Genomic DNA, 25,449 nt, shown 5'->3' with positions numbered 1-25,449 from the left:
TATAAAGACAGTTTTTTTATTGACATATTTTTATGTCAATTCTTCCTGTCCTGGTACCCTTATAACTTTGACTGTTTGAATATGCAATCTGTAAAACGGTGAACCCAGGGATTAAGAAGCAGTTACTTTTTCATACTAGAAAACAAAAAATAAAAAACAGCAAGGAAGGCCAGAACCGTGTAGTGGAAAAGGGGCATTATAAACCAAAACAGCTAAACTATGCTGCATTTTATAACCGTAACTAATCAGTAAAATCATACCAATGAACAGAAGGTTAGGGGCCGGGGCAGGAATAATACACAAAACTCAAAAATATTTTCATCTCATCTCATCAGCTACACCGCTTATCCTCAGTAGGGTCGCGGGGGTGCTAGAGCCCATCCCGGCAATCATCGGGCAGTGGGCAGGGGACACCCTGAACTGGTTGCCAGCCAATCGCAGGGCACACGGGGACAGACAACTCACTCGCTCATTCGCACCTAGGGACAATTTAGACCGGCCAATTCACCTGAAATGCATGTTTTTGGAATGAGGGAGAAAACCTGAGTGCCCGGAGGAAACCCACGCAAGCACAGGAAGAACATACAAACTCCGCACAGGAAGTCTGGAGCTGGATTTGAACCCACGAAGGAGGTTCCCAAGACATGAACTGTGCCGCACATGCGCTAACCACTGTGCCGCTGTGCTGCCCCAAAACATTTTATTGTACTAAATTATAACAGCATTTATTTTTCACTCCAAAGTGAACGTTTAACTCATTTAAACTTTAAACTTTTTACATACCAAGCAACTTGAATGCCATGTGAATCATAATGTCTGAAAAACACAACTACCGGTAAATGTTATTTCCAAAATTAGCTTTTCAGTGTATAATGAACTACATGTTTTTCTTGTATTTTTTGGCAGGAAATTTTAAGTATGAAAGTACAAATACGGTTGCTCTTTTGTAAAGGTAAAAAAGACAACTAAGGAATTGAGCATGTACAAGTCTAAAAAAAACTTGTTTCAAACATTCTAGATATAAAAGAAAGTCAAAAATCTATCTTTTGGGCAAAAGCATGCATACACACAAAACAATGTATTCGATATATTATTAAACATTCCTAACATCCATCCATCCATCCATCCTCTGCACCGCTTATCCTCAGTAGGGTTGCGGGGGTGCTGGAGCCCATCCCAAATATCTTTGGGCAGTGGGCAGGGGACACCCTGAACCGGTTGCCAGCCAGTCACAGGGCACACAGAGACAGACAATCCTCTCGCTCATTCACACCGAGGGACAATTAGGACCGGCCAATTAAACTGACATGCATGTTTTTGGAACGTGGGAGGAAACCGGAGTGCCCATGCAAGTACGGGGAAAACAAACTTTACACAGGAAGGTTCAATCTCATGACCTCAGAACTGTGCCGCACACACACTAACCACTGCGTCGCCGTTCTGCCCATTCCTAACATGATCTCAAAATTATATTCTTGTTCATTCAATTCAAAGCTTTTCATCATCAATTGATTCCTCAGTCACTCTTTCACCACACTATGCAATCGCTTTCATGGCGCCATTGTTTCGGGTTAATTACAGAGACGCCCTCATTCTATGATTCAGATGGAGGAGTCAATACTTTCTCAACCTCGAGTTTTTTTTTCTTGCCGATAATTAAATTTAATCCATGGCAACTCAAATTGTAATCCGTGACAATACATTCTGTATTGTGAAAAACAAATTAAAAATAAATATACACCTCTACGTACTCATGTTCCCTAGTGCAATTTTAACTGTGGAAACAGATGATAACTTTGTGGTTGGATCAAATATTCTCACTGATTTTTTTCAAGAGGATGAAAAAAAAACCTATAATTTCCCCCATTAATACATTTGAAAATATTTTTGTATTTATATGAATCTTGTCAGATACTTGTCAGAGCACTGGGCCATCACTTCCGCAAATGATTTGAGAAAGGCAGTAGACTGTATCCCATTATCACACTGTTTTTAGTCATTGTACCCGAAAAGAATGTTAACTAGTTGTGAATATAATATAATTTATTGTCATTCTAACACAGTAGAAAATTAACAATCGTCTCCAGCGCCGTGACTAAAAATAAAGCCCAATGTGATTTCATATGACGTCTAGTTCATTGGTGGTACAGTAGTAAGAGTTTGGTGCTCTAAAAATCATAACCCAGGTTCAAATCCTGGTGCAACAAAAAATATACAAACAGACTTTGGGTCATGTTTAGGTAAAAAAAAAGCACATTAGACTTCTCTCTGGTATTGTTTAGGGGGCTGGACCAAATGTAGAGGCACACCATAGTTTCAGGACATGCAATGTAGACAGTATTTAATAATTACTCAATTTGCATACAACACAAACAGTGCATTATAAGTAACAACTGACAGTTGGAAAATGTATACTACGTCTTTTGGCACCAGTGTTTTCCTAAAAAAATCAACATTTAGGCTTGGGCATAATTGGATAGATTGATATGTGTGTAAATCAAAGTTGAGAGGCATTGGCTTTGTTTGTTTTGCAAGCTGACGCTACACCAAGTTCAGTCCATTTACTCGCATTAGTAAACAACAAATGTGCCACATCCAATGTGATGGAATGTGCTGACATATAGCGCAGCTACAAGTCAACCCACTGGAGGCGGCATTTAAGACAACTTGGACATGATAGCATTCACTGTTGGGCTTTTTAACTTCATAGTTTCAATGTTGCAGTCTTATTATGGTTGCATATATTAATGCCTTCACACATAAATGCATTACTGACAGTATTTCGTTCATGTTTAACCAGTCGAAATGTAAGTTAGTATCTTGCGGTCATCTTTTGAATTGAATTGACTTTATCGTCATTGATGTCAACGTTGTGAAAAATGTGAATGCAACGAGATTAGACATTTTACTCTAGGGTAAACATGTAATGTAAAGGACATTAAAGCAGAAATGTCAAATTTAGTTTGGATCTGGGACCGGATGTAGACTTTTTTTCTCGGGCAAGCCGGATTTGTAAAAGAATGTCAACTTCAAATGTTCAGCTGTTTTTATGTTTGGCATTGAATGCATTAACTGGTTTATTTTAACTGTTAAGTGGATGCAATTTTACACCCGGATCAATTCACCACACTATACAAACTCAAGTGGTAGCTATGAAATAGAATTTTAGCCTTAATTGTTGTACTGGTTTGAAATGAATAAACAAAGAAACTCAAAATACATGTTGAGGCCTGCATGTAAGAAAGGCTGATCTTACTAAAGCTGAGAGTATATCCTTGGCGGGCAGAGGGAGCATTTGGTTGGCATTTATTTCAAACATCATAACTTTGATGTAAATGACCTAAATCCTTTTTTTTACATACTCAGAAATCTAAGGCAAGCTGGAATACATCATCCAACAAGCCGGCTCTGGCATGCCTGCTCTAAAGAAAAAAAGAAGATCATACTCGGTTATGATAAATGGACAAAAATATATTCTAAGTTACAACAATACTACATTGAACATAGTGTTTCCTATTAGCAGTGCAAGTAAACGTAGTGCTACAAAAAACTTTCAGCAGCAACAAAATAATTCCCAAATAAGTGGCAATACATCTATATATTTTTTGATGTTTTTCACACTTGCATAGGGTGGTAATGACCCTGTGGATAATTAGTTTTAGTTACAAATGGAAAGATGATATTATCTAAAATGATCAAAAAATACAATTATTTTACTGAAAGCTAATGATCTTGTGATTGATTGGCTACTTGCTGAAGCTTTGCACGAGCCCAGTAGCATACTCGAGTTCCCATATTTGTCAGAAAATTAGAAACAGGTCTTCCACTTTAGGTAAATACTGTTGTTGTTCCACCATATTAAAGCCCTGTGATTGGCTGGAAAATAGAACAAATACATATTGTTTTTGTAAGTATAGAATTGCATAAATCACTGCATACTTTAGAGAAAAAGCCAAGTGCATCACTCAATTCACAAATAAACCAGAGAACATATTCTTCTGCTTGGTTACAACAAAGCTCAAAGATCAATTGTTGACTAATCACAGAATTGGGGATTGTCATGACGCACATCGTCTTTCTGGATTGATGGTAGCATATTTACCATCATGCATATTTCACAAAAGCAATTTAATACTGGCACTTAGTTTGGGGATGGGATACTGCAGGAAATGCACAACTAACTGATTGACAGGTTCTGTGAGTATTTCTGTTTTCGAGTCATTTTCCAGTGGTGCAGTCAAATGTTTGTTTTAGATTTTTTGTTCGGACACATAAATCCAACTCCCTGGCCTGTTGACAAGTTCTTTGACAGATCCACTTCCAGTCGGTCCGTTATGTTTGTTATGTTGACAGCTGCTCAGTTTAATTTAGCAGTGAGTCAATGATCGAAAGATTGGGCGAGAGAGACGAAACCTGTGCGAGGCATCGAGAACTTCGAGTACCTGTGAGTAGCAACACAGGTGTCACCTTGTGAAACCTGAAAATAATAACAAGCTGTCTGGCAGCCTCTTGGGGTCCCGTTGCCTGTGCAAGTGACAGGTCAGAGGGTCTTTCAGTCATTATGCGGCCTGTGATGACAAGACGTTTTTTGTTTGAATTCAAACATGGGAAAAAATGAATGTATTTCTAAAGTAATGTAGTTAATTGTGCTGATTTATTTTTATTCGGTAGTTAGCGATTTACTGACAATATATCTGTTTATATCACAGCCCTTAACTCATTTCCACACTTGCAGACAATAATCAACATGCGGCATCAATCAAAGATAGCTTCAAATCATTGGTTGGAAGATAATTAATCCAACCCATTACTTTGCCAGGATTTTGAGTGTAACATGTTGCCATTCACACCGTTGTGTCAAATATAATATGGAAGTGTGGTACAGAGTCACATGAAAACTAATGATTTCGCCCGGCCCATTGCCCAATCAAATTTGCGGTACATAACCTATAAAAGGCAGTGAACATATACTTTAGTTTGTTAATTTGTCTGGAACCTGGAACGAGGACACACAAGTGTAAATTAGCAACCTCGTCATTGTAAAATTCAATAGTTATTTGATGTAATTATGCCACCCACAGAAAAAAAACATAAAGCTAGTTTTTCCAATCATTTCTCTAACAGACTTTAAGCTAATTTCCTTCCTTTTAGTCGTACTGAACTTAATCAATTACAAATCACTCAGATACTTCCAATGCCTAACGACAGCAGGAGCTTAACAAACTCTGGCTATGATTCAGTGAGGCAAAGTATTGCTTCAACCTGTGATTGAAATAATGTTGCGAGTAGTCTTGGTTGTGTAACCTAAATTGGAATTGGAATCATGTTGTTGCAGAATGTCAGTGGGGCAGTGAACGTGTCTAAATGGTCAGAGGTGCAGCGACTTCATCTTCATGGAGTCAAAGAAATCGTGCGAGGACTGCTGACAACATAATTCCTAGGAATTACGCACTTAGAACATAAGAAATAATAATAGTAATAGTAATAATAATCATCATCATCATCATCATCATCATAATAATAAAAATCATCATAATAATAATAATACATTGTATTTCGAAGCGCCTTTCAGGACACAGTCACAGAAAAAAATGCCTTATTTTATATTATATACCATATCTGCTGGTTTAATTGTATTAATCTATGTACAGTCATTTTCGGTTCATCTCACAGAAAGGTTTACCATTGTTAACGGTGTGTTTCTGAAACACAGCCGAGTCATACTAAATAGTTCCCTCTTTTACTAGTTGTGAAGTTGAGAAGAACACAGTTGTTTGAACCGGAGTTATTAAGACGCTTACTAACATGGCTATGTCAGACAAGGGGGACATTTAATTTGACCACTCAAGGACACAATTTGCAGCAAGTTATACTATCTGGTCTGCAAAGTTGCCTGTCACCACGGGCTTGGTTTAAAGGATGGTGGATCATGTATGGATGCTCTTTATAAAAGTGTATGTTGATGTAGGGTTTTATATATATATGGTGGAGGGTTAGTTTGGGTGATATTATATTTGTCTCGGTTCAGGGCTGTGTTTGAAAACAACTCACGACAATGAGCTGGACCAACAATCAACATTTCAGTTTTTTTCGGGTTAAGGCGCAAAAAAATAAGTGACTTGCATCTTTGAATCTGGGTAAGGCAGGCCTCCAGATTTTTACAACATAACTGTCCTGTCCGTTTACAGGTTGGGCTTGGATGTGGCTTGCCAGAAGCATGGACTTACACAATACGTGCATACATCTGTGTCACCCATTATATACTTATGGATAAAACAGGAAAACTGGAATCATCAAGGAGAAATGAACCGATACAGGCTTTTTTATTGAGTGAGCCGAAATTGAGTGTACGATTTGTCTATATAGGACAAGCAGTTGTAGTTTGCCGTGACGTATAATTACATAGCATTGTATTTGGTTTATTCAACAGGGTTATGTGTGAAAGGTGTAAAAGCCATCCATTCATCCATCCATCCATCCATCCATCCATCCATCCATCCATCCATCCATCCATCCAACATCACATTCAATCATAATGCCCCACTTTACTACTTGAACGTGGCACAAGGAGATACTTACCTCCACAGGCAAGCACAACATCACTTATTGTGTGGAAGCAAATTATGACTAATTCTTTTTTCTATTGGAAAAGAAAATGATGTGTTTTTGACATCTGTCCCACTGGAGGCCATTTCACGTTGCTAGTCAATGAATGCAAATAGCACATTTGAATTAACAGTAATTTGAATGTCACAATTCACCAGTGGAAGCTTAACTCATATTGCACAGTGAACGCAAAGAGCGCCTTCAGGAAACTTAATCGTACTATCAACTTTCACAAACAAATTCTTCTGTATCATCATGCCCAAAAAGAGAATACAAATTAAAAAACAGAAGGAGTACAGAAGTTTTTACCTCAACATCGCCAAGGCTAGATATAAATTCACATTTCCAGCAGCATCCTGCGCTGAAGAACAAAACAATAATAAAGCAAAAAGAATACAATACACAAATATAACTTAACTTAAATATAATATAACTAATAATAATATAATAATAATATTATAATATAATATAACTTAACTTCCGGCGCCGTCACGAATGGCAGCCACTCCAGCAGCTCCCGTGTTATTTTGGCTACTTTTGTGATTTATTGTTTTTGTCACGAGGCGTGGTGGCGTGGAAGGTGACCGGACCAGAACGGAGGCAGGAGGCATGAAGGGAGAACTCAAATGCGTTGACGATCCATAAGTTTTATTTAATAAAATAAAAGTCGCCCAATACTCCGGGGCAAAACAGAACAATACAGAGCTCCTCCGGCACGAACTCAACAGGACATGGCATAACAGACTAAAACATGACAAGGCATAACAGACTAAAACAGGACAAGCATAACAGACCAGGATTGTGTATAAGAGTAATGAACCAGCAACCGCAGAGCCCACAATGCAGCCTTAAATAGCAGACCCACAATTAGTGGAACTGCTTCAGCTGTTGCCCAGAGGGCGGGGCAGACTGGTCACCAAGGCGACCGTGACAGTTTTTTGCTTACTTTTTCAGTGCCTTGCAACACTTGTAGCACTTTGGATTACTTTCTATCCTATGGATATGGGTTTTAACGCGCAAAAATACGTATATTCAAGAAATCTACTCCTCGACCTGAAGAATTCTCGAGCCGGCGCGGTCCCCCTTTTACCTAACGAGGTGAGGCGACCCTACCGGGGTTGCAGAGCCGGTGCTAAGGTAAAGGCTAAGCGGCTAGCGGCGAAGTGGCGATATAAGCCCACGGTACCGTCCATAATCATGGGGAATGTCAACTCCCTACCAAATAAGATCGACGAACTGGCTGTGCTTGTGAAAGACATCAAAGCACACAGGGAGTGCAGCTTGCTTTGCTTTACGGAAACGTGGCTCACGTCTAGCATCCCGGACGCTTACATCGCGCTAAACGGCTTCTGCGCTGTTCGGGCTGACAGAGGCACAAAAGTCAGTGGGAAGCGCAAAGGAGGGGGACTGGCTATCTACGTGAACACGAGGTGGTGTAACCCCGGGCATGTAAAAACAAAGCTTTCTATCTGCTGCCGTGATGTCGAACTTTTGGCTGTAAGTCTGCGTCCCTATTACATGCCCAGAGAATTCGGACACGCCATTGCTGTCATTGTTTACATCCCACCGCGCGCTGATGCGGAAGTAGCGTGTGACGTCATCCACTCCGCGGTGGCAAAACTACAAACACAACACCCGGAGGCTGCAATGTTAATCTCTGGGGACTTCAACCACGTGACTCTTGATAACACACTGCCATCTTTCGTCTTGTATGTGGACTGCAAGACCAGGGGAAATAGGACTATTGACCTTCTGTATGCAAATATCAAAAATGCATACAGTGCAAAACCACTGCCTGCCCTTGGAAAAGGAGACCACAACCTCATTCTGCTTAAACCACAGTACAAACCAAAAGTGAGGAGGCTACCAACAACCACACGCTCTTTTAGAAAATGGTCCACCGAGGCAGAGCAGGCTCTGAGAGACTGCTTTGGACGTACGGACTGGGATGTCCTGCTAGGGTCCAGCAGTGGGGACATTGAGGAGATGGCAAACTGCACTACTGACTACATTAAATTCTGCATGGACAATGTTGTTCCTATAAAGACTGTACGCTGCTATGCCAACAACAAGCCCTGGATCACGAGCGACATCAAGTGCCTTCTGAACCAAAAGAAGAGAGCCTTTAAAAATGGTGATCAGCAGGAGCTAAAACGAGTACAGAAGGAGCTCAAAGTCCAGCTTCGGAAAGGGAAGGAGCAGTAAAGGAGGAAGTTGGAGAAAAAGCTGCAGAACAACAACATGAAGGAGGTGTGGGAAGGGATGAAAACAATTACTGGCTGCAGCACCAAGCAGGGTGTGGCTGTGGATATAAATGTGGGACGAGTCAACCAGTTGAACAACTTTTTCAATAGGTTTGACCACTCCGCCTCATCCTCACTCCTGAATACTGCAGCTGTCCTTCCCCCTCCCCCTCTGGACACTAGCATTGAAGACATCCCCCCACTAAAAATAACTGCAGCCCAGGTGTGTGGAGAGCTGAGAAGGCTGCGAACCAGCAAGGCAGCTGGTCCGGAAGGAGTATCCCCCCGACTGCTGAAAGCCTGTGCGTCTGAGCTGGGAGACCCTCTACAGCGCATCTTCAACCTGAGCCTTGAACAGGGGAGGGTCCCTCAGCTGTGGAAAACATCCTGCATCATCCCAGTCCCAAATAAATCAAGACCTGAGGAACTCAACGACTTCAGGCCGGTCGCCCTGACATCACATGTGATGAAAACCATGGAGCGGTTGCTGCTGCACCACCTGAGGCTACAGGTCCGTCACGCCATCGACCCACTGCAATTTGCTTACCAGGAGAAGGTGGGAGTGGAGGATGCTATAGTATACATGTTACACCTCACCTCACCTGGATAGGGCTAAGGGGGCTGTGAGGATTACATTCTTGGACTTCTCCAGTGCCTTCAATACCATACAGCCTCTGCTACTGAGTAGGAAACTGACAGAGATGGGAGTTAGCTCACACCTTATAGAATGGATTACTGACTACCTGACAGGCAGACCCCAGTATGTGAAACAGGGGGCTGTACATCGGACACTGTGGTTAGCAGCACAGGATCTCCGCAGGGGACCGTGCTCTCTCCGTTCCTATTCACTCTATATACATCGGACTTTAGGTACAACTCTGAGTCCTGCCATGTGCAAAAGTTTGCCGACGACACTGTGATCGTGGGATGTATCAGAAATGGGCAGGAGGAGGAGTACAGGAAATTGATTCAGGACTTTGTCCGATGGAGCGACGCAAACCACCTGCACCTGAACACCACCAAGACCAGGGAGATGGTGGTGGACTTCAGGAGAACCAGAACTCACCCGGTTCCTGTAACCATCAAAGGAGAATGTGTAGAATTTGTCCAGACCTACAAATACCTGGGTGTGCAGCTGGACAACAAACTGGACTGGACTGCCAACACAGAAGCTCTATGTAGGAAAGGGCAAAGCCGACATTACTTCCTCAGAAGGCTGGCCTCCTTCAAAATCTGCAAAAAGCTCCTGAAAATATTCTATGAGACAGTTGTGGCAAGCACCCTCTTCTATGCGACAGCGTGTTGGGGAGGCAGCGTCAAGAAGAAGGATGCCTCTCGTCTCAATAAACTGGCTAGGAAAGTGAGCTCTGTTGTGGGCAAAGAGCTGGACAGCCTAACAACAGTAGCTGAGAGACGGGCACTGGAAAAGCTGCGGTCTATCATGGACAATCCATCGCATCCACTACACAGCCTTATCTCCAGACAGAAGAGCAGTTTCAGCAACAGACTGCTGTCACTGTCTTGTACTACGGACAGACTGAAGAGATATTTTCTTCCTCATGCCTTGAGGCTCTTTAACTCTACCCGGCAGAGTAAAAGCCCACATTAAACCACCCCACCTACATTGCATATTACAGAATTTCATTGCAATATGTATTCTGTGTAGCACTATTTAGATATTCTATATAACACGCTACAGAGGGCATTTGCACGTCACACTGGGTATTTGTATATTGTATTCTTTTTGCTTTATTATTGTATTGTTCTCAGCTCAGGGATGCTGCTGGAAATGTGAATTTCCCTTCGGGGATGAATAAAGTATCTATCTATCTATCTATCTATCTATCTATCTATCTATCTATCTATCTATCTATCTATCTATCTATCTATCTATCTATCTATCTATCTATCTATCTATCTATCTATCTATCTATCTATCTGTGGGGCAGATTGTACGGATTAATGCATCCAGGGAATATTGTATAAATTTGATGATCTTTTTGTATTTTGCAGTTAATTGTTTAACAAAATAACTATTGGATCACTTTATCAATCTCATCTTAATTTGAACTAAAACAAAGCATATTTTATCTGCCATGAGAAAGAAATGTTTGTTTTTGCTTTATGAACAATATTACATTCTTAAAATGTGAGCTGTTTTTTGTAACTCCCTAATATTTTTGTCCTCCAATTCTTTTTAAGGTTAGTTACTTTTTAATATTAAACAAAATGTGGTAATTTTATTTGTTATACAGTGCATCCGGAAAGTATTCACAGCGCTTCTCTTTTTCCACATTTTGTTATGTTACAGCCTCATTCCAAATTGTATTAATCTAATCTCTTATCTCAAAAGTCTACACAAAATACTCCATTATGACAATGTGAAAAAGTTTGTTTTTAAATTTTTCTGAATTTATTAAAAATAGAAAACTAAGAAATCACATTTACATAAGTATTCACAGCCTTTGCCATGAAGCTCAAAATTGAGCTCAGGTGCATCTTTTTTCCACTTATCATCCTTGAGATATTTTTTACAGCTTAATTGTAGTCCACCTGCAGTAAATTCAGTTGATTGGACATGATTTTGAAAGGCACACACCTGTCTATATAAGGTCCCACAGTTGAGTGTGCATGTCAGAGCACAAACACCAAGCATAAAGTCAAAAGAACTGTCTGTAGACCTGCGAGACAGGATTGTCTTGAGGCACAAATCTGGGGAAGGATACAGAAAAAAATTCTGCTGCTTTGAAGGTCCCAATGAGCACAGTGGCCTCCATTATCCGTAAATGGAAGACAACTCCGCCCCTTCCAGGACTCTTCCTAGAGCTAGCCGGCCTTCTAAACTGAGCGATCGGGGAAGAAGGGCCTTAGTCAGGGAGGTGACCAAGAACTCGATGGTCACTCTGTCATAGCTCCAGCGTTCCTCTGTGGAGAGAGGAGAGCCTTCCAGAAGGACAACCATCTCTGCAGCAATCCACCAATCAGGCCTGTATGGTAGAGTGGCCAGACGAAAGCCACTCCTTAGTAAAAGGAACATGGAAGCCCGTCTGGAATTTGCCAAAAAGCACCTGAATGACTCTCAGACCATGAGAAACAAAATTCTCTGGTCTGATGAGACAAAGATTGAACTCTTTGGTGTGAATGCCAGGCGCCATGTTTGGAGGAAACCAGGCACCGCTCATCACCAGGCCAATACCATCCCTACAGTGAAGCATGGTGGTCGCAGCATCATGCTGTGGGGATGTTATTCAGCAGCAGGAACTGGCAGACTAGTCAAAATAGAAGGAAAAATGAATGCAGCAATATACAGTATAGAGATATCCTGGATGAAAATCTGCTCCAGAGCGCTCTTGACCTCAGGCTGGGGCGAAGGTTCATTTTTCAGCAGGACAACGACCCAAAGCACACAGCCAAAATCTCAAAAGATTGGCTTCAGAACCACTCCGTGAATATCCTGGAGTGGCCCAGCCAGAGTCCAGACTTGAATCCGACCGAACATCTCTGGAGAGATCTGAAAATGGCTGTGCACAAACGTCTCCCATCCAACCTGATTGAGCTTGAGACTTATTGCAAAGAAGAATGGGCAAAACTGCCTAAAGATAGGTGTGCTAAACTTGTGGGATTATATTAAAAAAGACTTGAGGCTGTATTTGCTGCCAAAGGTGGATCAACAAAGTATTAAGCAAACGCTGTGAATACTTATGTAAATGTGATTTCTTAGTTTTCTATTTTTAATAAATTCAAAAAATGTTTTAAAATTTTTTTTTTCACATTGTCATAATGGAGTAATTTGTGTAGAATTTTGAGATAAGAAATTAAATTAATACAATTTGGAATGAGGCTGTAACATAACAAAATGTGGAAAAAGTGAAGCGCTGTGAATACTTTCCGGATGCACTGTATTTATTTTGTTTTTTCTTAGTATATTTGTTAATGGAGTAATCAAAAAGTATTTGCAAGTAAGTTACTTTACTGCAATATTATGGCGTGGTACTGATTACATTTCTCAACAGGTAGCTATTAATTGTATCAGATTACATTTCTAAAACCCTCCGAACCCTAGCTGTACTGTGGAAAGTACTAAAATAGTCACACACGCTTCCTGATTGCTTTTATGCTACTGACATTTTCTCATCACTCTTGAACTAATATAATGCTCCTTAATTGCTCTCACACATTTTGGTTTAGTTCATACATATAATCAAATTGCTCTCCCACTGAATTATTGACTACTCTCAAGCAATTTTGATGTTTTGAATACAGTTCTATAGCATAAGCCAATTTTTCAATTGTGGTTTTGTAATATTTTATTAAAGGCCCTTCAAAACAGCTTGAACATGATATCATACTGTACTGCAATGCATGCACATCCACACATACTATCTTGTACAATGGAACCCTTCAACCGTTAAACTTGCAAAGGAAGAAGAAGGATAAGTACTGTATTATTGCCTGTAATAGGATGTCACAGTCTGCTCTCTTTAGCTTTCTCGAACCGATTTGTGTGTGTGTGCGTGTTTGTGAGATTGAGCAAGTGCTGGGCCGGGGGTAAATATGCTGCAGGGTGCGAAAGGAAGGCGACGTATAAGGAGAGGCAGAGAGGGAATTTGGCTGTATATAAGCCTCACTGACAGCAATTTGCACCAATTATTCATAGATGGGTGGCATACTTCAGGTGTGTGGTGACAGGTGTCCTCTGCAGTGTCAGGAAACCATCATACTGTGTTTATAACCACTCAAATGAGGGTATGACTTTCGTGTTAGCCTTCTTAGGAGCTCTGTCTTGGTGATTGTTGCCTCAATGCCCTTTTTCCTGTCTGCCGTAAGTGGTAAACAACTGTGAAATGCAAAAAGAGAAAAGAAGCAAATAAAAAAATACACTTGACATTTGCAATACATTGCCTGAGCATAGCACATTTTAAAACTGAGCCTTGATACTTAAAATCATTGTTTAGAACCTTAAAGATTCAATGAAATGGCAAAAACAAATTCAATAAAAAATATAAATCTAACTTCGAATTAAAATAAATAATACATGCACTACCATATAAACATGCATTTGCTTAAATACTTTTGGGTTTACACATTTGATTTTTTTTTTTTTTTTTTTTTACATAACATGAGCCTCACCAAGAGAGAGCTAACATAATTGTCCACAACCAAAAACCATGTGTAAGGCTGGAGATTTTCTTTTTTTAAAGTAAATGGTTCTATTTGGTCATTTTAAGTCTTAGTAGTATGTATTCTTCCTTGTGCTTTATAGCACTCGATTTCAGTTGCACTACATAATTATGTTGTATGTTGTTTATCATATTTTAGTATACATTCAACACATTGGAAATAGTTATCCGATATCAACCATGTGTGCAACTTTTGACATCGGCCATTTTCATTGCAAACAAGACACGACTAATAGTACACCAAAAACAACTTTACTGATTGTATGCTAATAAGAACGTGCCATAAATCCACATTTAGATGACAATGTTAAATATAAGGTAAATAATTGGGCAACAAAACCACTATTTATATTAAAATCATGTTTGTTCAAATGGACACCTGTTATCACTTTAATGAAAATATAGTATTATATACTGTTTCAGTTGTCAGCAACTACTGAGCCACGTACCAGTACTGGGCCGTCAGTTGTTTGGTACCTGGCTGTACAAAAAGAAAAGAAAATTGACTTATTTTTTGCCAATACCATATGTACGTAGGATACCACCAACATTGAGCAATGATACATTAGTCGACAATTAACACTTACCTCATTTGCTCAGCATAGGATCCAAAAGGAATCAAACCCGAAAAGGAGTGGCAAAAAAGCTGATTCATGACCAACAGGCAGGATTGCACATTGACACAGTGCACATTTAGATATACTGTGACAATACAACTGGGATTACTTCATTGTTGAGAGAATGTTTTACTTAAAGGAACAATTTTTATTATTTGACCTCTAGTTGTCACTCTATCGTGCAGTGCAACCAGTAAATGAGTGCTAAAAACACAAGGAAAATACATACTATGGTGACTTAGTCAGGGGTTGGGAACCAGTGGCTCACGAGCCATAAATGGCTCTTTCCATGACAACTTCTGGCTTGGTGATAAGATAGTATTCTCAGATTTGTTTAGTTCATTGTTACATCCAAAGTTGTATTGGGACGTCGATGCCTGGTCATCCCTAAGTATTTACAGTTTAGGGCACATGCATATACAGATTACAGTCAAGGTGTCACACCCACAGATCCCGTTTTGTGCATACTTCTCAGAAGAATCTTTAGTTAGAAGCTCCTTGAACAATCTATGTTGACCGTTAAGACAGTTCATGATGAAAACTCACAAACAAAACTGTAAACATCCAAAAACCTCAGCAATTTGAATTGGTGAGTGGTAGGAATGGGTGGAGATATACACGCGGCACAGGAACTCCTTCTTTTCCTTACCCAGCACCATCTGCACCGATGGGAAATATTGTACGTTGGTATCCTCATTTGTAATTTTTTGTGACATGTTATCAAAATAACTTTGCTCGCACCTTGTTCGGAAACCATTATTTAGGACTGAAATGTTGGTCAAAATGAGCCTCAACACTCTTTAAGTAACAGCAAAAGGAACACATTTTAAATGGTATATTAATGTTGATATGGAACACTGGCTCTGGCATTATTATTATTTTATTATCAAATAATAAAACGTTATACCGTGAATAAAAAAAGTGCTGAAGAATTAACATTTGTCTGGAGAGCGGGTTTGGCAATTTTGTTGAATTTCTTCTTAAAATATACAATATGGCCCCGTTACAAAACAAAAACAAAACAGATCAAAACTAAATATTTTTAATTTTACGGCTCTTTGGTTCAAAAACGTTCCCTACCTCTGGTCTTAATAAACAAATGGCTCAGTTTTTATTTTCAGGGCTTTGACCAGACTTTTGCAATATTTTCTGGGTACCGGTGGCAGGAAGATGGCGGACATACCATATAAAATTCTTGACCTATAAGTAATTAAAAAGTGCATGTTTATATTCTGGTATATATATTTCTACTGATTATTTAAATGTATATTGTTTTTGTTTGTTTGTATAGAATGAGGTTAAATATGACACACTGTCCCTTGAATTGTCGATTTCGCGTTCACCGACTAAGCGACTAAGCATCATATATCAACAGTTTTGTATAAAGTGGACTGGCAATGGCAGGGAGGAAAGCTTTATTTATATATATATATATATATATATATATATATATATATATATATATATATATATACTGGACTGTCTCAGAATATTAGAATATTGTGATAAAGTTCTTTATTTTCTGTAATGCAATTAAAAAAACTAAAATGTCATACATTCTGGATTCATTACACATCAACTGAACTATTTCAAGCCTTTTATTATTTTAATATTGCTGAATTTGGCTTACAGCTTAAGAAAACTCAAAAATCCTATCTCAAAATATTAGAATATCATGAAAAAGTATACAAGTAGGCTATTCAACTAATCACCTGAATCATCTAATTAACTCGAAACACCTTGCGAGGGTTTCCAGAGCCTTAAAAACACTCAGCTTGGTTCAGTTAACTAAATCACTGCTGATCTGACTGCTGTCCAGAGGACCATCATTGATACCCTCCATCAGGAGGGTAAGACACAAAAAGAAATTTCTCAAAGAGCAGGCTGTTCACAGAGTGCAGTTTCAAAGCATATCCACAAAAAGTCTGTTGGAAGGGAAAAATGTGGCCGGAAACGCTGCACAACCAAGAGAGATGACTGCAGCCTTAACAAAATTGTGAAGAAGAGCCGCTTCCAGAATTTGAGGGAGCTTCAAAGACAGTGGGCTGAAGCTGGAGTCCAGGTATCAAAAGCCACAGTTCACAGACGTGTCCGGGAAATGGGCTACAATAGCCGTATTCCCATGGTCAAGCCAGTGCTCAGTCCACTGGTGGCGTGGGTCAAGTGATGGGAACAGACGCCAACTTCAATCTTCTGCAGAAGGGAGATCAGTCAACGGCACTCCCACAGAGTCAGCTTGTTGGTTTACAAGAACAGGACAACACAATAAGCAGGACCATGTACTTTGTGCATAGACACAAGAGACCTACCAGGCGTGAGAGAGCTGTCGAGTCGCCTAGTGTGATGAAACTACTGAAGCATTGGAGCAGACTCACCATACAGAATGGCATGCTCTACAAAATAAGGAAAGATCCTCACATGGCCAAGAAAATCTTCCAGTCGTTCGTGAGTCAGCGAAAATGAAGTCACGGGAGTTCACTTTCTTTTGGTTTGTGTTTATGTCGTCGCTGTTTTGTTTGGCCGTTGCCGAAGTCAAGTACACCGCCTTGAGCGGGACGCTACTCTTGCGCCCTCGGCTCGTCGAACCCATCCGGAGCTTGGAGTGGAAGCGGGACCTGGACCTCATCGCCGATTGGGACGGAACAGACATCACTTACTACAACGACCGAGCCAAACTGAACGTGAACGACGGCACATTAACGATCCTGCGCATTGTTGCAACGGACGAAGGCCTGTACAGATTGTGGTTGAACGACGTCAGACTGGACGATAACTTTGCGGTCAAGATCATTCGATTTGTGCCCAAACCCGAAATATACCCCATCCCGTTGGCGTGTACCGAAAAGTTTCACAATTGCACGCTGTACTGCGACGGAAACACCGACGGTGCAGGGCCGGTTCAAATCTTTTGGAAAACCGAATCCGGTGAGGAAACGCTTGGAGAACGCAAAATGAGCATTGACTACACGTACGCCGCGAACAAGCGCTTCTCGTGCATCATGGAGAACCCATTGGGCCGGTATGAAAGCAACCCCTTCAGCAACATATATTATAGATCTGGGGCGATCTTGGAACCACGCGGGATTGCAGGCGTAGTCGTTGGCGCTTTGGCCTTCGCCGTTGCCGTAGCAGCGCTGGTCTACTGTAAGAAAAAGCAAGGCAAGGGGGTCACCAACAAATCCAACGGAGTTTCTCCTGGAACCACATTGGAGGAAATGCATCACCTGCACACACCACCTTGACCCGCAAAGAGACTGGCGACACCAAGACTGTGACTTACTCTGGGCGGCAGTTGCCTAGAGACTGATTTTCACAATTTGCTTGGCATCCCTTACAGATTTTTTTTAAAAACTACTTGCGTCCAAACTCAGTTTGGCGTTTTGATGAATGTTTACGGTCAAAATGAAGACTTTGTCAAAACGAAGACTTCTGGCGGCTGCGCATGGATACATGCTTGCGGCGAGCTCTCCAGCTAATCTTCTATTTATTGCCGTTCTCTTGTCTTTTTTGCTTTCACTTTTGGACACATGTGTGGCCAAAAACACTTACAGTAGGGACGAACTTATTCGGTTGGGTGGGCGTCTAAATTTCGATTATTCAGGCACTTTTTATACCGCCCATGATATACCGAGCGAACTTCAAAGAGACCCGGCATCCTTGTGGACAGCTATTCCTCTTAAAAAACGGCGGCGGCGGCCCCGTAAAGAAAGGAAACAGAAACGTGGTTGCCGTGCAGGTAGATGTGTGAAGCGTGTGAAGTCCAAGCAGCAAGATGGACGCGAGGATGTAACTAATTCCACCATTCATTCCTCGCCGGACAACCGACGCTTTGAACTCAGCGCTCACGAGCGGCCACAACGCCGGGAGCTTTTGAAGATCTCGACAAAGACTACAAAGAGTTCAGCTAAGTCAAATGATTCAGCAAAGCTGAAATTTGGTCTGTTAAATATTAGATCGCTTGCTCCAAAAGCTTTACTTGTTGATAACATTATTCGTGATTATAAACTTAACTGTATGGGTCTTTGTGAAACGTGGTTACGCCCGGATGAGCACTTAGCGCTAAATTATGCCTCTCCCCCAGACTACGAGAGTAGTCATATAGCACGCACACTGAAAAGGGGTGGTGGTGTTGCGCTAATCTCTGAAAAATCGCTCAAATTTAATACACGTACCTCTAATAATTACAAAACGTTTGAGGCTCTTGTGATGCGGTCCCCTCAATTGTCAATTGATGTAATAACTATCTATCGTGCACCTGGGCCATACACAACTTTCTTAGACGAATTTGCTGAACTTTTGTCTGAACTAGTAACCTATGCAGACAAAATTATAATTATGGGAGACTTTAACATTCATATGAACTCCCCACACAGTTCACTTACTATTGCGTTTAGTTCTCTAATTGATGCATTTGGTTTTACTCAACTGGTTGACTTGCCAACCCATAAAAATGGGAACACGCTAGACTTGATTCTGACTCGAGGAGTTTTAACCTCAAACATTATGGTGCTACCGTGTACTACTGTTATCTCTGATCATTATTTAGTGACATTTGAGGTGCTAACTAAATGTAGAGTTAATAAAGCTGAGGGATCTAGCGGACGCAATATAAGCACTGGCACAGTTTCTGAGCTCTTTGAACTCCTTCCTGGAGCAGTTGCGTCCTTTCCTAAATACAATGGCTCGATTGACTCACTCATGAATGAGTTCAATACCACCCTGACTAGTGTGCTGGATTCAATAGCGCCCATAAAACTAAAATCACGTCCTAAAAGACGCACACCTTGGTTTACTGATGAAACTAGAACCCTTAAAAAAGAATGCAGGAAATGGGAGAGAAAATGGCGCGCTACCAAGCTTGAGGTTTTCCATCAAACCTGGTGTGACAGCTTGTTAAAGTATAAAGCGGCCCTTGCCTCTGCAAAATCGGCCTACCTTTCGAAGGTGATTGCGTCTCAAAAGAACAACCCCAAAGCCCTTTATGACACTGTAGCATCGCTTACAAGGCAACAGCCTATCGCAGACAGTTCGACACACTCTGCTCAGGACTTAATGGTCTTCTTCACTAAGAAGATTCAATGCATACAGGAAGAAATTGCAAAAGATATTGTTAGTACCACACGTATTAAAGGACTGAAATTTACAGATGCACGACAGGGTGGCTGCCCTGGGAAAATGGCCGGTTTTAGTGAACTGTCACTTGATGATCTCAAACAAGTGGTGAATGCGGCCAAACCGACAACTTGCCAGTTCGACCCGCTCCCAGGTTCACTTATTAAAAGTCTTTTTAGCGTCCTTGGGCCTTCAGTTCTAAATATTATAAATACATCACTCTCCTCAGGTGTAGTTCCAGCAGCTTTTAAGTCCGCCGTTATTAAACCCACACTGAAACGACCCAACCTTGATCCAGAAATATTAAGTAATTACAGACCTGTGTCAAACCTACCTTTCCTCTCTAAAGTACTCGAAAGAGTAGTGGCACAGCAGCTGAATGCTTTCATATCGGAGAATAACCTTTTTGAATCCATGCAATCAGGATTCAGGGCTAACCACTCTACTGAGACAGCTCTGATCAAGGTAACAAATGATCTCCTAATGTCAATGGATTCTGGCGCTTCATCACTTTTGCTGCTGCTGGATCTTAGTGCTGCTTTTGACACAGTGCGCCACAATATCCTACTAGAACGGTTGGAAAAATGGATTGGTCTCTCAGGAGCTGTCCTCTCGTGGTTCAAATCCTTCCTCTCAGATAGGACACACTGTGTTAAATATGGTGAAACGACATCTGAGCCCTTTAATGTTACCTGCGGTGTTCCGCAGGGTTCAGTGCTCGGCCCCCTACTTTTCAACATTTACATGCTTCCGTTAGGTGATATTATTCGCAAGTACAATATCAGCTTCCATTGCTATGCAGACGACACTCAACTATATCTTCCGTTGGAGGAATCTTCCACACTAAACTGTGGAAATTTGGAGGCCTGTCTCACTGAGATAAAAGAGTGGATGTCACTCAACTTCTTGCGTCTTAACTCTGAAAAGACTGAAATGTTAGTCATTGGTCCTTCTAAATGCCGGGACTTATTCTCAAAAACTGCTGTGAACATTGACAAATGTCACATCACACAGAGTGACTCAGTTAAAAATTTAGGTGTCATATTTGACCCTGAACTATCCTTTGAGATGCATGTAAAACAAATTACTAGAACTGCCTTCTTCCATCTTCGCAACATTGCTAAAATCCGTTCAATACTGTCTCAGTCTGATGCGGAAACAATAATTCATGCATTTGTTACCTCCCGTCTCGATTACTGCAATGCACTACTCTCCGGTCTCCCGAAGTCCAGAATCAAGTCTCTTCAGCTAGTACAAAATGCCGCAGCGAGGCTCTTAACCAGGACAAAAAAGTACGATCACATAACACCGATTTTGGCTAACCTGCATTGGCTCCCAGTTAGCCAAAGATGTGACTTCAAAGTTCTCTTAGTATTGTACAAAATCATACATGGACTTGCTCCCTCTTATCTTTCAGATCTGATCTGCCACTATGTCCCGGGCCGAAGCCTACGATCTGAGAGTGCTGGTCTTCTGATGATCCCGAGAGCAAAGAAGTCTTCTGCTGGTTCGAGAGCGTTCTCCATCCGGGCACCGGTGCTGTGGAATGCTCTTCCCCCTGAGATTCGATCTGCAACCTCAGTGGAAATGTTTAAATCTAAACTTAAAACTCACTTCTACTCCATTGCATACGAATAACCTACTCCTCTTGTCGGTTGAAAATAGTTTGTGTAATATAGTGTAACAATCTGTGAAGCCCTTTGAGACTCTTCGTGATTTAGGGCTATACAAATAAAAATGACTTGACTTGACTTGACTTCTGAACTCAAGACAACGGAAGAAGCGTCTGACTTGGGCTATGGAGAAGAAGCACTGGACAGTTGCAGAGTGGTCCAAAGTCCTCTTTTCAGACGAAAGCAAGTTTTGCATTTCATTTGGAAGTCAAGGCGCCAGAGTCTGGAGAAAGGCTGGAGAGGAGCAAAATCCAAGTTGCTTGAAATCCAGTGTGAAGTTCCCACAGTCAGCAATGGTTTGGGGAGCCATGTCAGCTGCTGGTGTTGGTCCACTGTGTTTCATCAAGTCCAGAGTAAATGCAACTGTGTACCAAGAGATTTTAGAGCACTACATGCTTCCATCTGCTGAAAAGCTCTATGGAGATGAGTATTTCATTTTCCAGCATGATCTGGCACCTGCCCACAGTGCCAAAACCACCAGTAACTGGTGCACTGACCATGGCATCACTGTCCTTGATTGGCCTGCTAATTCCCCTGACCTGAACCCCATCGAGCATTTGTGGGGTATAGTTAAGAAGAAGATGAAAGCACCAGACCTACAAATGCAAATGAGCTGAAGGCCGCTATCGAAGCATCCTGGGCATCAATAACACCTCAGCAATGCCACAGGCTGATTGCCTCCATGCCACGCCGGATTGATGCAGTAATCCGTGCAAAAGGATTCCCAACCAAGTACTGAGTGCATCAATGGACATTTTCTAATGTTTGATTTAGTTTTGCTGTTATAAAATTATTTTTTTACTTGGTCTGAGGAAGTATTCTAATATTTTGAGATAGGATTTTTGAGTTTTTTTCAGCTGTAAGCCAAAATCAGCAATATTCAAATAATAAAATGCTTGAAATAGTTCAGTTGATGTGTAATGAATCCAGAATGTATGACATTTTTGTTTTTTTAATTGCATTACAGAAAATAAAGAACTTTATCACAATATTCTAATTTTCTGAGACAGTCCAGTATATATATATATATATATATATATATATATATATTATAATAGTCAGTGGTTTGCAATAATCTGTGGTCTGTGCAGCCCTTTGAGACTCTTTGTGATTAAGGGCTATACAAATAAACATGACTTGACTATTTGGCGGGCCAGGTGAAGACGCCTGACGGCCATAGTTTGTCCAGCCCTGCCTAAGAGTGTCATACCAGGGTCATAAGAGCACCAATTCCCATGGTGTGTCACGTATAGCCTGGTGGCGCCCATCCCTTTTTTGATTATTTAGGGGTTTGCTCACCCACATGAAACAGATAGCAGTCGCAGGAGAAGCCTCCTGATTTGACTCAGATACAGCAGCTTCATCAACTGGTTGCCAATTTTTTCGGTGTACAGTGTCATCTCGCTCTTCAGAGATGAGCCAGAATTCGGCTCTGATAGGGAGCAGCGTTTTTGTAACAATACTGATTCTTAATCCTAAATCGAGTGGAAAAACCATTTTGTCGTATCCCAAAAATAAAGGACCTAATGTCCTCAACACAAAGTTTGTATTTCAAAAACAATTTGAAGGCCACTTTATGCAATGTTCAACAAAAAGATGACAGTGGGTCATTCCACTCTCTCATCCACCTGTTAAGTCTTTTTTTTGTAGAGCATATAAATCCCAAAGTGAAACTAGGTATGCACACAAACAACAATCCTCATTCTTATATGTCAGATTTAGTTTCAAGCAAAAATCCTGTTTCATGGGCATCCATCGTTGCATCCTCTCCGGGCCTCATCTGGTTTTGGCATGCTCTGTTAGTTTGAAGTACCAGTTTTTAGGATCACAGTAACACCTGCGTAAAAAAAAACTTTTTAAACATTTTTCAGCACTAATTGGAGGACTCACTCAAGTGTTGTCATCAATCAAAGTGAAAATGTTGGTTAGTGCGTTTAATTGTAGTCATCCTTGCCTTGAGAATGCATTTTATCACCTTAGGTGCTAATTGCTCCCAAACAGCATATCAAGCTCTAAACCCACACAGTCTTACTTTTAAGCAACCTTTCAATTCCTCCCATGTGTTTAGCTTTTGTATTTTGTGTTTTATGTATGGATTAATTCACGTGCTTATTGCAGCAATAAGGGGCTGAAATCACACAATGCATACTAATAAGAACATTAACATTTTTAATTCTACAGAAGAAAACCAATTACCAGTTACATTCAGAGAGTAATTATTGATGGGGCTAATGAGGGTGAAAATTATGAGGCCTGCCACTCAATGATAAGTTACTGGCGGCCTTGTGGAAACAAGGAACTAATTTGCTTGTTTTCTCATTTTCACGGAAGACAACTCCATCTATAAAACAAGTCGGCAGAAATGCAAACAACGTCAAAGGTCTGTCGACAAGAGCTAAGATCTTGGGCCCAGAATTCGGGCTGGGTTGAGGCTTAAAATATCAATCATTAAGTAGGGCAAGGTCGGGCTTCTCTCTCGCCGTCCTTTTTCTCTTTTCTTTTTTCGCCTTCGTGGAGGATCTTCACAGCATGCATTCACTTGTACTCAAGTAATTATTTAGATGAATGCTTTTTGTTCTTCGACTTGTGTAATATTTTCCTGAAGTAACAGTATTTTTACTTCGGTGCTGCAGTTGGGCGCTGGAATGCTCACTTCGGCACCGAATTATGTTATTCAGATACGGTATCATAAAGAGCATGCTTACCAAACCATCAGTTTAGTTCCAAATCACAAAATCTAAGGAAAATTTCATCTTTGGTGTCACAGTGAAGATGCCCTGCTTCCTCTTTCCACATGTACGTCGACAGATGTCATTCCCACTTCTCGGCATCAGCTTACATTCTTTACAAAATTTCTGTTTTTCGGCGAAATATTTCACAATTTGCAGTTTGTAATCTGCAAAATACGATTATCTATTAGGTGCAATTTTGTTAGTTTCATTTTGCTGCGCTTCGCCAAAATGTGTACCTTTTATTTTGGTGCTGCGCTCCGGAATGTTAACAGCTTTTGTACTCCAGCCGAAACACACACTTCCGAAATATGCTTTGTGCTTTCTTCGGGCTCGGTCTCTCAAATCAAGTTAATCACTCGGGTTCGGCCGGGTTCCAGTTTATGTACCCGCGCTGGGTCGGGTTGGGCAGGATTTTTTAGGCTCGATCCTACCTCTATTGTAGACTAATACTGTATAATTTAACTGTTTTTTGACACTATTTAGGTTAATAATGGGCTTAAAGCCATTTTGGCAAATAACAAAGACAAAATTAGTGTTCTAGCATAAAACTGATCTTAGCCAGTCCCTAAAAAAGGAGAAATTTTGAAATGGCATGTACTTCTCGCAATTAAGGAACCACAAGTTTCTGGGTTTAATGTTTTTCACCACAGCGTTTTCATGTTTCATCCTGTGACTTTTATTGTTGTGCATCCTTCATGTCAAAAATTATTTTATGTTCAATAGCTCGCTTATCCCAAACAAAGAGCAAACAGGACCTTAAAATGCAAAGGACAGACAATAAATAACAACCGCCCTCTGGAAGTGGACTAGCGAATAAGCTAAAAGCTGTGGATAGAGCAAGTGCATGATCACCCCCATTAAACCATCAATCTTGTAAATCCCCCTTTAATTATGAGCCATACCTCCTAACAACAGCCTTTTCATCCAGTTGCAGCCAATACAAATGCTTTTTGAGCTATTTTGGCTTCATGAATTAATACTCTTGCATGATTTTTATTAGGGTTACGTTTGTGTGTTGTTTACTAAATAATATGTAATTTTTTGACACCAATACTGAAGCACTTAAAATCTTACTGCTTTATTGCTTTGAGGATAGGCCCTTGTAAAGCAGCATCTCATTTTCTAGTGATTTTTTATGTAAATGTTCATCCTTCTCTTGCATACAAAAAGGTCCATAATTTACTAATTCTATTTCCGAACCGCTTATCCTCACTAGGGTAGCAAGATTGCTGGAACCAATTCCAGCTGCCTTCTGGACCGGTTACCAGCCAATATCAGGGCACACG

General features: G+C 40.7%; 2 protein-coding genes across 2 annotated transcripts in view; both read left to right on the top strand.

Moving 5' to 3' along the window:
* elfn2b (extracellular leucine-rich repeat and fibronectin type III domain containing 2b) overlaps positions 1-25,449 on the top strand; it is a 96,663-nt gene that overhangs the window by 26,037 nt on the left and 45,177 nt on the right. The gene's annotated exons all lie outside the window — the stretch shown is intronic.
* LOC148374133 (uncharacterized) lies at positions 17,091-18,235 on the top strand. The gene has a single exon (XM_088332943.1). It carries the CDS (start codon positions 17,106-17,108, stop codon positions 17,886-17,888), a length of 783 nt encoding a protein of 260 aa, XP_088189069.1. The 5' UTR covers positions 17,091-17,105; the 3' UTR covers positions 17,889-18,235.

Source organism: Urocampus carinirostris, chromosome 1 (assembly GCF_059441175.1).
Source record: "Urocampus carinirostris isolate Australia breed hairy pipefish chromosome 1, RoL_Ucar_1.0, whole genome shotgun sequence".
Taxonomy (NCBI): Eukaryota; Metazoa; Chordata; class Actinopteri; order Syngnathiformes; family Syngnathidae; genus Urocampus; species Urocampus carinirostris.
This window is presented reverse-complemented; position numbering and strand designations above follow the sequence as displayed.